At 39.6% G+C, this 12,676-nt stretch overlaps 1 protein-coding gene across 1 annotated transcript in view; it reads left to right on the top strand.

The window, feature by feature from the left end:
- Positions 1 to 12,676, top strand: part of EXOC2 (exocyst complex component 2) — a 222,857-nt gene that overhangs the window by 36,938 nt on the left and 173,243 nt on the right. The window contains exon 4 of the mRNA XM_088471721.1: positions 6,111 to 6,224. Within this exon, the coding sequence (XP_088327847.1) occupies positions 6,111 to 6,224 (114 nt within the window). The remainder of the gene's footprint in view (positions 1 to 6,110; positions 6,225 to 12,676) is intronic.

The raw sequence follows: 12,676 nt of genomic DNA, 5'->3' as shown, positions 1-12,676 counted from the left end.
GTTTGTAAACAGAAGTAGAAGCACGACAAATATATTACAGTATAGCCTTGCATGATGCACCATGCTGTTTAGCAAGTCCCATAATTATATTCTAATATATGTCTGTAGAAATGCCATTTAAGCCTTTATATCTATTTCACTTTACATTTGATTTTCCTAATCGTCACTGTTGCTCTGGGAAATAGTGTATACATGAACAGCTGTGTGCTGCAACTGATAAATGACATGCAAACCCCCAGCACGCATGCTTTTTTTATTTTATTTTTTTACATATTGCTGCTGCCAAATAATAGAGATTCACTCTAAAGCAATCCTCTGCACAGCGTGGTTAGAGCTCAAAGCGATGTTTGTTGTTTTGTATACTGCATTGGGTCATTACCAGACATTAGACCCTTAAATAAAAATGAATACTGAAATGTAAAATAGGTTCCAAGTCATTCACCAGCCACCCACTTACTGTCTTAAGTAAAATCTTCCCACGGCCCTATTTTGTTTTGCTGTTTCTTGGTGTGACGTTGCCACCTACTGGATCATTTACATAACTTCATTTAAAATCAACATACTTGTATTTAAAGTGACGTAAGATAGCCCTTTTAGGTTTTGCTTTTAGGGAGAGAACTCTTTTACTATTCGTTCATGGTTTCTTATTTAATTAGTTTGTCAAATGCTGATAGATCTTTGCCAGAGTACTGACAAAAATACCTTTTTTCCAAGGAAAGTGACATTATTATACACCTCTATGATATTCACTTGGTTAAGAGAGGTTATTTGTTTCCTCTGGGGTTTTGGGGTCTAGTAGGACTGCACAGCATCTAGAGAGGAATTAATATTTGATCTCTAACAAGTGTTTTCATTTATTTACTCACACAAGGCATACATAACTGATTAATTTGTTAGCAGAAGAAAAATTTGTCATGTGCCATCTCATAAGTAACCTTGTATTGTAAAGTTTCCAGTCTGTTAAAACAAAGACGCCTGTTTCATATGTAGAATGTCAGGGCCTCTGTATTGTTTTTAAAATATAACTTAATTTTGTTTTCATGTTCTTTTTGTAAAGATTTATAAGGCACTGACAACTTAACAGCCTTGTGATTTAAAGTTCTAGAATCTACACATGCTGATTCACTCCAGTACCAATTGCCAAAACACTGAATCATGTTTTGCATATGTTGGCCCTGGAACCATAGCGTTCTTCAAGTACAAAATGAGATTATCAAATGTTTTAGACATTATTAACTAAGAGAAGTGACTAGAATTGGCATAGAAAATGTTTCTATTCCTTACAAAACTTTTTTGCTTACACATTCAAGATATCGATACTCAAAATTATTTTCCAAATATTGACCACTTACTGTATTCCTGATACTTCTCTATCTGAAATCGGTGGTTGGAAGACTCGAATATCGCTGTTGTTGCGTTTCAGCTGACATGTTTATAGCTTACTCATCCTTAGCAACAGCTAACCATCTAGATGAACTCTGGACTGCAGTGACAACCATTGCACTACACACTTTTGGTTGTTGATTTTATCTTGCAAAAGCATGCATCTTATAAACGTCATTATGATATTCTGTATTATAATATATATATATATATATATATATATATATATATATATATTATATATGTATATATATATATATATATATATATATATATATATAAAAACATGTTTGTGAAGAGATTGTCAACACATACAATTTTTTTAACATACAATACATACAGTATAGCCGATCTGTCCACAGTGGGGGAAAAAAAAGGGATAATCTGCCAGAAGAGCATATGGAAATGAAAGCGGTACATAACAAGATGCTGCATTCAGTACTCGCCTGAATCCCACATTCATACCTTCCTCCATAGGATGGTTCTAGTACTCCACTCCAGTCCAGTTTTTACATTAGAATCCAACATTATTATCATAACAGACACAAGTGAGGCTGACATATATATATATATATATATATATATATATATAACTCTTTCATATAACGTGCTCCTGTGCATTGTTTATAATGATGAGTTCTGATGCCATGCTACAGTTTATTCTGACAATTTAATAGAATAACAAACTTTCTTTTTTGTGAATTATTTACAACTATGGGAGGTCTGTAACCTGTATAAAAGCACTCGGCCTGGCTCTTGTGTTGCCATATGGTGACAGAGCTCCTCGATCCTTAGATCCTTTGGGGACAATCCAATAAAATGAAAAGTGATGGCCGTGAAGTGGCGTTCCAGAATGGCACTTGTAGCAAACGGCATTGATTCTATTTCCTCGCACCCCTTAGAGGTGTGCAGAGAGAGTTGTGATGTTGAGCTTCCCATATATGGAGGCTATGTGCACAGCCAAACATCACTGCAGTGTTTGGCGGTACATCCCAATGAATGGAATCCCCACTTTAGGGTATGTTATGCCATACATATATAACATCATTAGAATTAATTTTCGAAATGATAGAATAGCTGGATTATTTTGCTAACATGAAGTGCATCAAAACAAAATACTCAGGGTGGAAATATAATAAACATCTTATGAATGAGTTTCTAATTAAATGAATTGAGGAGTACAGTAAAATATTCTAAAGTTATAAAGTATCTCTCACTTTCCACTTGTTGCACTAAATACATTCATAGAAGTGTATGACTGCTGGAATCGGCTTGCACAGAAATACAGCTGCAGTCAGTGAGTAGGGACTGTAAGTAATGATTTGCTGAGTAAGAACTGTTCTGACTTCCAAGTAAAGGTATTAAAGTTGTTCATCTGTAATGCGAGTTCCAGCTTTGCGATAAAAGTTAATAATGTATTTGATGATTATCTTCACTTATTAAATGAGTTGGCTGAGTAGGTCCCATCAGAATCGCCCCTTGCAGTGTGTCCGTACTTTGCTGAGTGTTAAAGTTCTCAGCAAGGAACATGTCAGCAGTGAGCTATGAAAACATGTATATGTGGGAGGCCTGATCTCCTGTGTATGATCTCAGCCAGACAGATCTAGACTGTAATCCAGGTTACTCTCCTCCTGTTGCAATTCCCAAGACAGCATGAGAAGCAGAAAAAGCTAGAGTTTGCTGGTCTGTGTGTAAGGCCTCAATTTAATTTCCTTACTAAAGTAAGATTATGAATACAGGAGGTCCATACTTGTATTCTCAGGTTATGTTTCCATTGTAAAAGGATCAATTCTAATTAGATCTTTAAAGGTTTGAATGTGTATAAATAGCTTTTTTCAGTATTGTAGGCTATACTTTATTCTTAACATTTACATTTCCAAAATCAACTTATTTTTAAGTTAAATTATATTTTTTGTTACTTTTAATGTTGCTTGTTCAGTATTTAAAGTCTCTTGGGGCCAAATGTAATAGGGTGAGAGTTTAGAAAATGTGAGTAAAACTCTCACACTAATACATTGATCGAGTTGTATTTTCAATACAGGAAACACCTGGATGAGAGTTTAAATCTTGATAATTTTTTTGAGTCTGAAAAACATGCAAGTTTGCCTGTTCTGTGACTTTATTACATTGGCTGAGTTTAAAAATTTGAGCATTTTCTCTCTCATTTTCTAAACTCTCACCGTATTACATTTGGCCCACGATGTCTGAATTCTATATACATTGACAATTAAATATTTTTAGATTACGCTGGCATATTTTACGTTTATATGTTAGACTTTGTTTATACTAATAATAAGAATGAACTATTCATTTTTCGATATAAACTTAATCATTCACTTTCTAGGCACATAATTATTTGTGAAAAAGTCTGCTCCACATTCTTAGCCAATGACTTTAATCAAAGTGATCATATGATTACTTAAGAACGTTTGTATATTTGTTACAGTGGCAAATGCAGGATTTTTAAAGGGGGGGGGGGGGGTTCCAAATACTTCGTTACAGAACCTATGAAAAAAGTGTAACTAGAATAAGCCTGCAGCATACACTTTATTGTGTAGTTCAAGTGTTATATTATATATACAGTATATCCCCCTCCCCCCCCGGCACCCAGTCAGACAAATACCTGCATTGGCTATCGGGACATCGGGAGTATAAGACGGTGAGTGCTTCACCCGGCCAACATCATTTATTAAAGACTACCCACCCCGGGGGGAGTTACAGGGAGAGCGAGCGCAGGGACACTGAGGGGGAGTTACAGGTTTATATATAATATATAACCAAGCAGACTGAATAAGAAAATGAACAACTTCATAGAAAGGGAGGAATGTCATGAAATTCATTATATATATATATAAGAAGACATGCGCCTAATAGTGTAGTATTCCTGATAAATTGATAAATCGTGCTCATAGAAAATAGTTGTGCGTACCACAAAGAAAAACTTTTAAGCTTGTCTGAGAATCCAGAAATTGAGTGGTTGGGTGAGATGTCATCTGCTGCATCACCTTATAAAGAGCTTATATGAGCTCATAAAAAGAGAAAGCATACATAGTGTAGTATTTCCTTGGAATTAGTATAGTGATAACATATAGAGGCTTCAGCTACATCCGCAATTGCGACCCGCTCCTGAGTCCTGACTGACTTACAAACACAGCCAGCCTGAGCATTAAAGAAAAAAAAAAATAATTGGTCAGCTGCATGGATGGATCAGCGGGCAGGGGGGTTTCTAGGTACTCTGAAACTCCCCCTGCATGCGCTTATGTGTTCTATATAGCATTGTTCTTTACACAGAACTTTAAAAAGCACAGTACATTCATCCGAGGTCTTACAAGTATAATTTGTTGGGATGCATGAAATGACTAAATAAGTGCATTTGGTGGCTGTGCACAGTATTTGCCATGTCTGGTTTTAAAACAGATATGTATGGAGGATCAGATGAGTGGATTGTGAGAAAGGTACATAGTAGCATACTGTAGTTGATCCTAGACTTGAAAGTGTTCTAGAAGAGGGATGTAAGGAGAACATGTGTTGTGATCAATCTGGGACAACATAGAATTAATAAATTCTCGTTCCAGTATCTGAGTAGAATGCAATGTATGAAGATGGATATAGTAGTATGTACAGTAATCCAAACATCATAGATTAGGACAGTGGTTCACAAACTTTTGTGAACCACGGCGCCCTAGAGTATCAGAATTGTCTTCACGGCACCCCTAGACCGAAAGTTTCTTATTGAAATTGTGCATATATATCATCCTTAGGTTCAGTTGTATGGTGATGGTCACGGTTGCAATTCTGTTTGTGCACATATTTTATGTTGGGCAAAATTAGACCTGATAGCTGCCAGTCACATGGAGCTTAAATAATTTGATTTTGTCCTGGACCACCAACTTGTGACACCCCTGTGAGCGCTCTGAGGCACTCCAAGGTGCCACGGCACCCAGTTTAGGAACCACTGGATTAGGGTATGAATTAGAATATTGGATATAGAGCAACCGAGGAATGGGCAGATCTAGACGGCATTAAAGAGGGAAAAGAATCAGGTCAGTCAAAATATGAATATAAGTGGAGAAGGAGAAGGCATTTTGAACCAACTGAGCACCAATCAGTAGGGTTTGGCTGCTAGATAGACTTTAGACTGGATTTCAGGTGCGAGATTAAGGACGGATAAATGTGTGTGTGTGTATCATCTGAATAGAAGTGCGAAGTTGGATATCAATTATAGAAACAGAACAAGGAAATATCAAGTTTGCAGGAGAATGCAGAAATGAGACGGGTAGAGTGCTCTGCTACCATGTTCGAGGATGTTAAAGCTATACAATTAAATGATATTGGGTTAAAGTGACTAGATTCCAAAAAACATGTTCATTGTAAATAGGTTATAAAAAGAATTTGACAAATATATTTTAGTTCATCTCCATTAATTTGTATCTTTTTAATGATTTTCAATAAGAGCTCCTTTAAAATAACATTCTCAGTGGAAACTAAGTATTTAAACTCACATCCATCTTTTGAGCATATGTGAATACCAGTAACACTTTGGTTATTGGTAGAGTCTGCTGTCCACATTTTAGGTTTACATGGAAAGCTTTCTAACTAGGTGAATTGTACCTTTTTATTATTGCTTTTCCTCAAATGTTTCTATAACAATTGTTTTGCTTATTATGTTAAAAATGTCACCTGTGTTCATATTGTTAGTTATAATGTACATGTCTGTATTGTTGCAGGGCCAATGTTCAATCCAAGGACATTGAGACATTATTTCCTGGAAAGAGCGGGGACTTCAATAGTGAGAAGTTTTCTGCCACATGGTATCTGATAGAAAATCACTCTACGTCAAGGTACTGGACAGGCATTTTTTGTGCCTTTTATTTTTTGTTACATTTCACATGGTGGTGTACCATAAAAATAATGTTTTTGGACAAAAATATAGGCCTTTGTGGAATAAAACACAGAATGACCCTAAAAATAAAGCAATATATTTAGCTTACTTAAAAGCAGACACAATGCAATACACATTTAAGTGTCCTAGATTCTTAAAGCCTCAGTGTGCAGCTAGACTGTGTCTGCAAACTGTGGGCCTGATTCAACCCAATGGTTTGTGTACATCTCTGATGGCAGTAGGACTACACATATGCACAACTGGTCCTGCGTCGTCGCTCACTATGACACTTGAGCAGCAGCCTGATTGACAGGCTGCATCCTTTGGGGGTGGGGAGGTTTCGGCACTGCCTGCATTTCCAGAAAACAGGTGTGTCGGCCCACTTTTCTGGGCGTGCCGAGGCCAGCGTCTGGCCTCGCAAGTGGGTGGAAGGTGGCAATTTTGAGTAAGCTTAGACTATCTCAGATGGCCAACGCTGCAGGCAACAAATCTGAGAGCAGGAGGCATCTTTTTCCTTCAGATGCCTCCTGTAGGCATTAGCATATTTTTGAACAGCAGTTGTGTACATCTCTGTGTTTACAGTTCTCTGACGCAATGGAAGGAACTTCACCCATTACAGTGAACACATCTCACTTTCCACTAAAAATTTTTCTAATAGTGTAAATTTGAGCATAGCAAAAAGGCGATTTAGTTTTAGAGCAACATTGCAGAAGATCACCAGTTAGACTATACATATTTCTAATTGTTCAGGTATTATACATATGGTATGAGGCTCAAGTTGCCTGAACAAAAATAACTAATGATTGGATTTTGTTCATCATTTTGGTAAAATAGAATAGGACAACTAATATTCCCAAATAAATACTATTGCATTTAGTGAATTAGTATTTATTGTACATGGTTCAGTGTTTCGCTTACAGGGTACACATTGTTTAAAGTACCATAGTTTTAATGTTGATTACCCAGACTTGTAGAAATTCTAACTACAAATATGATATTTATATTTCTATCAACACTTTTCATCATTTTACCATTACAGAAAAGAAATTGCAAAAGGGTTCTAAAATATCCCAAGACACAAATAGGAATTGTTATAAATAAAACATTCCCTATATTTGTAACAGCCTAACATCTGCTTTTACAGCACCTTCTCACTCCCGTGCCCTGTATTTAACCTATGAGAGAGTGAAGCTGAAGGTATTCTGGGCACTTCTGTTTTGATTTGCTTGAAGTATGTTTTTTCCTTAAAGGAAATGTCTTGCTTCAAACTCTAAATTCTACTTTCCTGACCCATGAATATGCGGCAGTCTATGGAAATGATTACTCAACTTGTCTAGAGATTGGTTACATATTGTCAGTAGGTATACTAGCCTTGGCAAGGTCCTCTAAGGCCTGAAGTACACTATTGCACATTAAGTAAAGTTTATATTCATCTCATGGTAAGCACTTGATAAAGCACATGGATTATTAAGCCCCTCAGAGAACGGGTTATTGGTATACGTATTCTTTTTGGAAAGTGAGTGATAATGTAGACAATGTGGTATCGACATTCTGACTGACGACCTTCTGGATATTCATTTACTTAGGAATAAGTGTTCCCTATGCTTTACTCAATTTAAATAATTTCCAAACAAAACAGTTTGCTTGCATAAAACTTGTTTGTACAAATACAAGTTACTATATTGGAACAGAAATGTACATGTATTTCTATTTCGGGGTCCACAGGGATACCATGTGGGATATTATAGTTGGAAGACCAGGCACCAAACGGTTAACGCTTCTGCTCCCAGAATGCCCAGGGTCCTTCCCCCATATATACCCCGTCCCTGGCCATAGGACTTCAGTTGTTCGTTTGGTGTGGCAGGATCAAGACGCACCTTTGTAACAGGGGACTGCTCTAGCAGTCCTAAGCTTTTATTTTATGTTTTATTTTATTATGTTTGAGTCAGCAGTACTCGGCGTCTGTATTAAGACGCATATAATACGACTCCATCTTCCTCCGCGGAACTGCAACATCCGTAATTGTGCTGGTGATTTTGGCGGGTCGCGGCAGAGCTTAGCTAGCAGCAACACTGCGACCTGGACTGCACTGAATGTTTAGAGATGTCAGGTAATCTCGCGTGGCAGTCCTTGCTTTTGGTGTCAGAGACACACCAGAGGGCGCTGTTGTCAGGTCCCGGGATTGTCTGCGTCCTCACTACACCAGCCGGGGCCTTATCGTCTGACTCTTCTGCTGCCACGGGGCCAGCGTACCCGGCTGGTTAACGCAGCCTAGGGTAGGTAGGCGCTCCCCCGGGCAGCTCCTCCCCCGACGCAGTCCATGCGAAGAGTTTTGCGCTTCTGGGTTGCTCCGCCTACCCTCCACGTGTATATGAGATGCTCACGGTCCACGCTCAGTGTGCCCTGAGGCTGTGGTCTCAGGAGTGTCTGGGTCAGTCTCCCTGTATACCTCTACCTATATGGTACTCTGTCCTACCATTCCTTTGCATTGCTGTAGTTGATTTAGAGACCATTGTAATTCTATTACATATGCATTGTATGTGACTGTTTACTAGCTACTAATTGTCTTTTTTATTTCTAAATCTGTCAGTTATAAATATCACTGTTTTCTCTCCATCCTTTTTGGGTGGAGGCTTCTTTCTGAGTACTTCACATTCAATTAAGATTTTGTGAAGGCTGTCAGATAACATTGAAATTATTGTCTTTATTGGTCATGTCAAAAGATAAAGGGAAGCAGGAGTGGGAGCAGTCTGTGCTGGTTCCAAGTAATGTACGGCTTATGTGTCCTCTCAGGATGTGAAGGATGGTTTGTGTGTTGTCTGTTATAAAGAGTCACCTCTCCAATCCAGTTTACCTGTCTCTGGACAAGAACCATCTTGGGTTTCCTCTTTGTCCCAGGTTATGATGAAGGTTGTGGATCATATGGCTGCTCCTATGATGCCTCCTTGGATGGGGTGTCCACAGTATACTATGGCACCATCTGATGTTGATAACAGACCGATAGTGACCAAAGCGCCTAAGCGCAAGTTATCTTTTTATCAGTCTGCCCAACATATGGATTCAGACGCATCATCAGGGGAATCTGATGATGCACAGGGTTCCTTTCCAGGATCTAGCTCTGGAGACGAGGATTATCAGTCCACAGTGGATTTTCCTTCTTTGGTGAGGGTTGTTAAATCAGTCCTAGATATTCAGGATAATTAACCAGCTCATAGTAAGAAGGCTCCAATGTTTAATCACCACAGGAAGGTGGTCAAAACACAAACAAAAAATGGCAGCTGCTCAATCAATCAGGTAGTACTTTTTTCAGGTGCATGAAAGGGAGGGGTCATACCAAGTAGAAAAGAGAGGGGGGTTTAACCCCCTATTGTTCCTCAGCACACTGAATTATACTAGCAACAATATATGAACACTATATGGTAATAGAATTTCAGAGATATTAGTTGCATGCATTTGCAAATACATGGGATGCTGCTAGGCCTCGTCAAGGCTTCTCTGTCACTAGCAGTCCCTACACTAAACGGTTCACGTACAGGCGCAGAGCACCCCAAAACTACGTACAGCCCAGGACCCCCCAAGGGCATCACACGAAAATTGGAAAAAGAGTGACAGTGCAGTGTAAAGTATAGTAGTGTGCAAGTAATTACTAAATGTTAAGGGGTTAAAATATATGTGAAAAATTACATGAATAATAAACAAACATAAAAAGGTGATGTGAAAAGTAACTATGTGTATTAAGTGGTGATGCCCTCAGGAGGCCCAGCCAGAGCAGCCTCGGCGGCCCTACGCCCAAACGCTCACCCCAAATGTAATGTATGCCAATTAAAGCCTCATAATAAAGGCACATATATATTTTTGGCAAATGTAAGGCCTCATGATAAAGGCACATACATAAATGCATCCGAATTGAGAGCCAGCTTACCTGGGAGTCACCCCTGGGAACTCCAACTAGCACTACTAGAACCAGCATGCCCTGCTAATGCTGGCTCATTCATGCATCTCATAACCACAAACAAAAAATGGCAGCTGCTCAATCAATCAGGTAGTACTTTTTTCAGGTGTTCATATATTGTTGCTAGTATAATTCAGTGTGCTGAGGAACAATAGGGGGTTAAACCCCCCTCTCTTTTCTACTTGGTATGACCCCTCCCTTTCATGCACCTGAAAAAAGTACTACCTGATTGATTGAGCAGCTGCCATTTTTTGTTTGTGGTTATGAGATGCATGAATGAGCCAGCATTAGCAGGGCATGCTTGTTCTAGTAGTGCTAGTTGGAGTTCCCAGGGGTGACTCCCAGGTAAGCTGGCTTTCAATTCGGATGCATTTATGTATGTGCCTTTATCATGAGGCCTTACATTTGCCAAAAATATATATGTGCCTTTATTATGAGGCTTTAATTGGCATACATTACATTTGGGGTGAGCGTTTGGGCGTAGGGCCGCCGCGGCTGCTCTGGCTGGGCCTCCTGAGGGAATCACCACTTAATACACATAGTTACTTTTCACATCACCTTTTTATGTTTGTTTATTATTCATGTAATTTTTCACATATATTTTAACCCCTTAACATTTAGTAATTACTTGCACACTACTATACTTTACACTGCACTGTCACTCTTTTTCCAATTTTCGTGTGATGCCCTTGGGGGGTCCTGGGCTGTACGTAGTTTTGGGCTGCTCTGCGCCTGTACGTGAACCGTTTAGTGTAGGGACTGCTAGTGACAGAGAAGCCTTGACTAGGCCTAGCAGCATCCCATGTATTTGCAAATGCATGCAACTAATATCTCTGAAATTCTATTACCATATAGTGTTCATATATTGTTGCTAGTATAATTCAGTGTGCTGAGGAACAATAGGGGGTTAAACCCCCCTCTCTTTTCTTCTAGGTGGTCAAAACAGAATTCCCTGTATCTGAACAGCTTACAGAGCTTATCGAGGAGGCATGGGGTAACCCTGATAAATGGTTTTATGTGAATAAAATAATAGCATAATTGTATTCATTCTCACCTTCTGTATGTACTAAATGGGAAGTACGTCCTACTGTGGATGCTCATGTGACACATTTAATCAGAAATGCTACATTGCCTATTCCATCAGCATCTTTGCTGAAGGATTCCACAGATAAAAAGATTGAAGCCTATCTTAAGGCAATATTTTCATCATCTGGAGGGGCTACTTGTCCAGCTATGGCTGGAGCCTGGGTAGCCAAAGCTGTTGAAGAATGGATAAGGGCATTGGAGACTTCACTATCAAATGCTACCAGAGAACAGATGATGAATATCTCCCACATATGGGAAGCAGCTTCCTATCTGGGAGGGGCTGCAGTGGATGCTCCTAGGGCATCAGCAGCATCAATAGTGGCACGCAGGGCCCTTTGGATAAGATCTTGTAAAGATGATACAGGATCAAAGAGGGAGCTGGAAGTCTTACCTTTCTATGGAAAGGTACTTTTTGGAGTAGAGTTGGATAATCTAATTACTACTCTGGCGGCTTCAAAATCTGCAGGTCTGCCATCTACGTCAAAGACTAGATCTAGGCAGGGTTCTTTTCAGTCTTTCCATCCTCAGGGTCGAGCAACGGAACAGTCTTCCTCTAGGCCAACTAGTTTCCGCAAGTCTAAGCGACAAACTAAACGTTCTGGCCCAGAAAGAGGTCCAGTTTCTAAGCCGGACAACAAGCCCTCAGCCTGATGGAGCGGGCCTCCTCCTGGGGATGACAGGGTGGGAGGCCGACTTCTTCAGTTTGCGGATTATTGGCATCCGACAACTACAGATGCCTGGATCCGAGAAGTGGTCTCTCAGGAGCATGCCCTCACTTTCAGGAGACATCCCGTTTTTTTGCACAAATCTTCCATCAGATGCGGTCAAGGCCTTGGCCCTTCAGGAAGCCATTCACTCTCTGCTGCAGGCGGGGGTAATAATCCCGGTTCCTGTGTGTCAACAGGGAAGGGGTTATTATTCCAATCTGTTTCTTTTTTAGAAACCGAATGGGGCATATCGCCCTATACTAAATCTAAAAACCCTCAACAGGTTTATTCATGTACCCAAGTTTCGTATGGAAACTCTCCGGTCAATTATTTTGGCAATGGAGCTGGGGGATTACATGGTTTCTCTGTCCTTCAGCAACATTACCACTTTCCAGCACTAACCTTTTGGCCTATCTACAGTTCCCCGGGTATTTACCAAAATAATGGCAGTCATGACGGCCTATCTCAGGCGTCAAGGAGTCAGAACTCTACCATTTCTGGACGACCTTCTGATATTTGCACGGACTCCGGTTATGTTACAAAACCATTTTCAAATGACCATAGCCTGCCTACAAAGGCACGGCTGGATAATCAATTGAAAGAAATCGTCCCCTTCTCTAACACAGCAGATGGTACATCTGGGAGCATTTCTGAATTCTCGGGAAC

The sequence above is a fragment of the Taudactylus pleione genome, unplaced genomic scaffold (genome assembly GCF_031769625.1).
Source record: "Taudactylus pleione unplaced genomic scaffold, aTauple2 ptg000116l, whole genome shotgun sequence".
Classification (NCBI taxonomy): Eukaryota; Metazoa; Chordata; class Amphibia; order Anura; family Myobatrachidae; genus Taudactylus; species Taudactylus pleione.
This window is presented reverse-complemented; position numbering and strand designations above follow the sequence as displayed.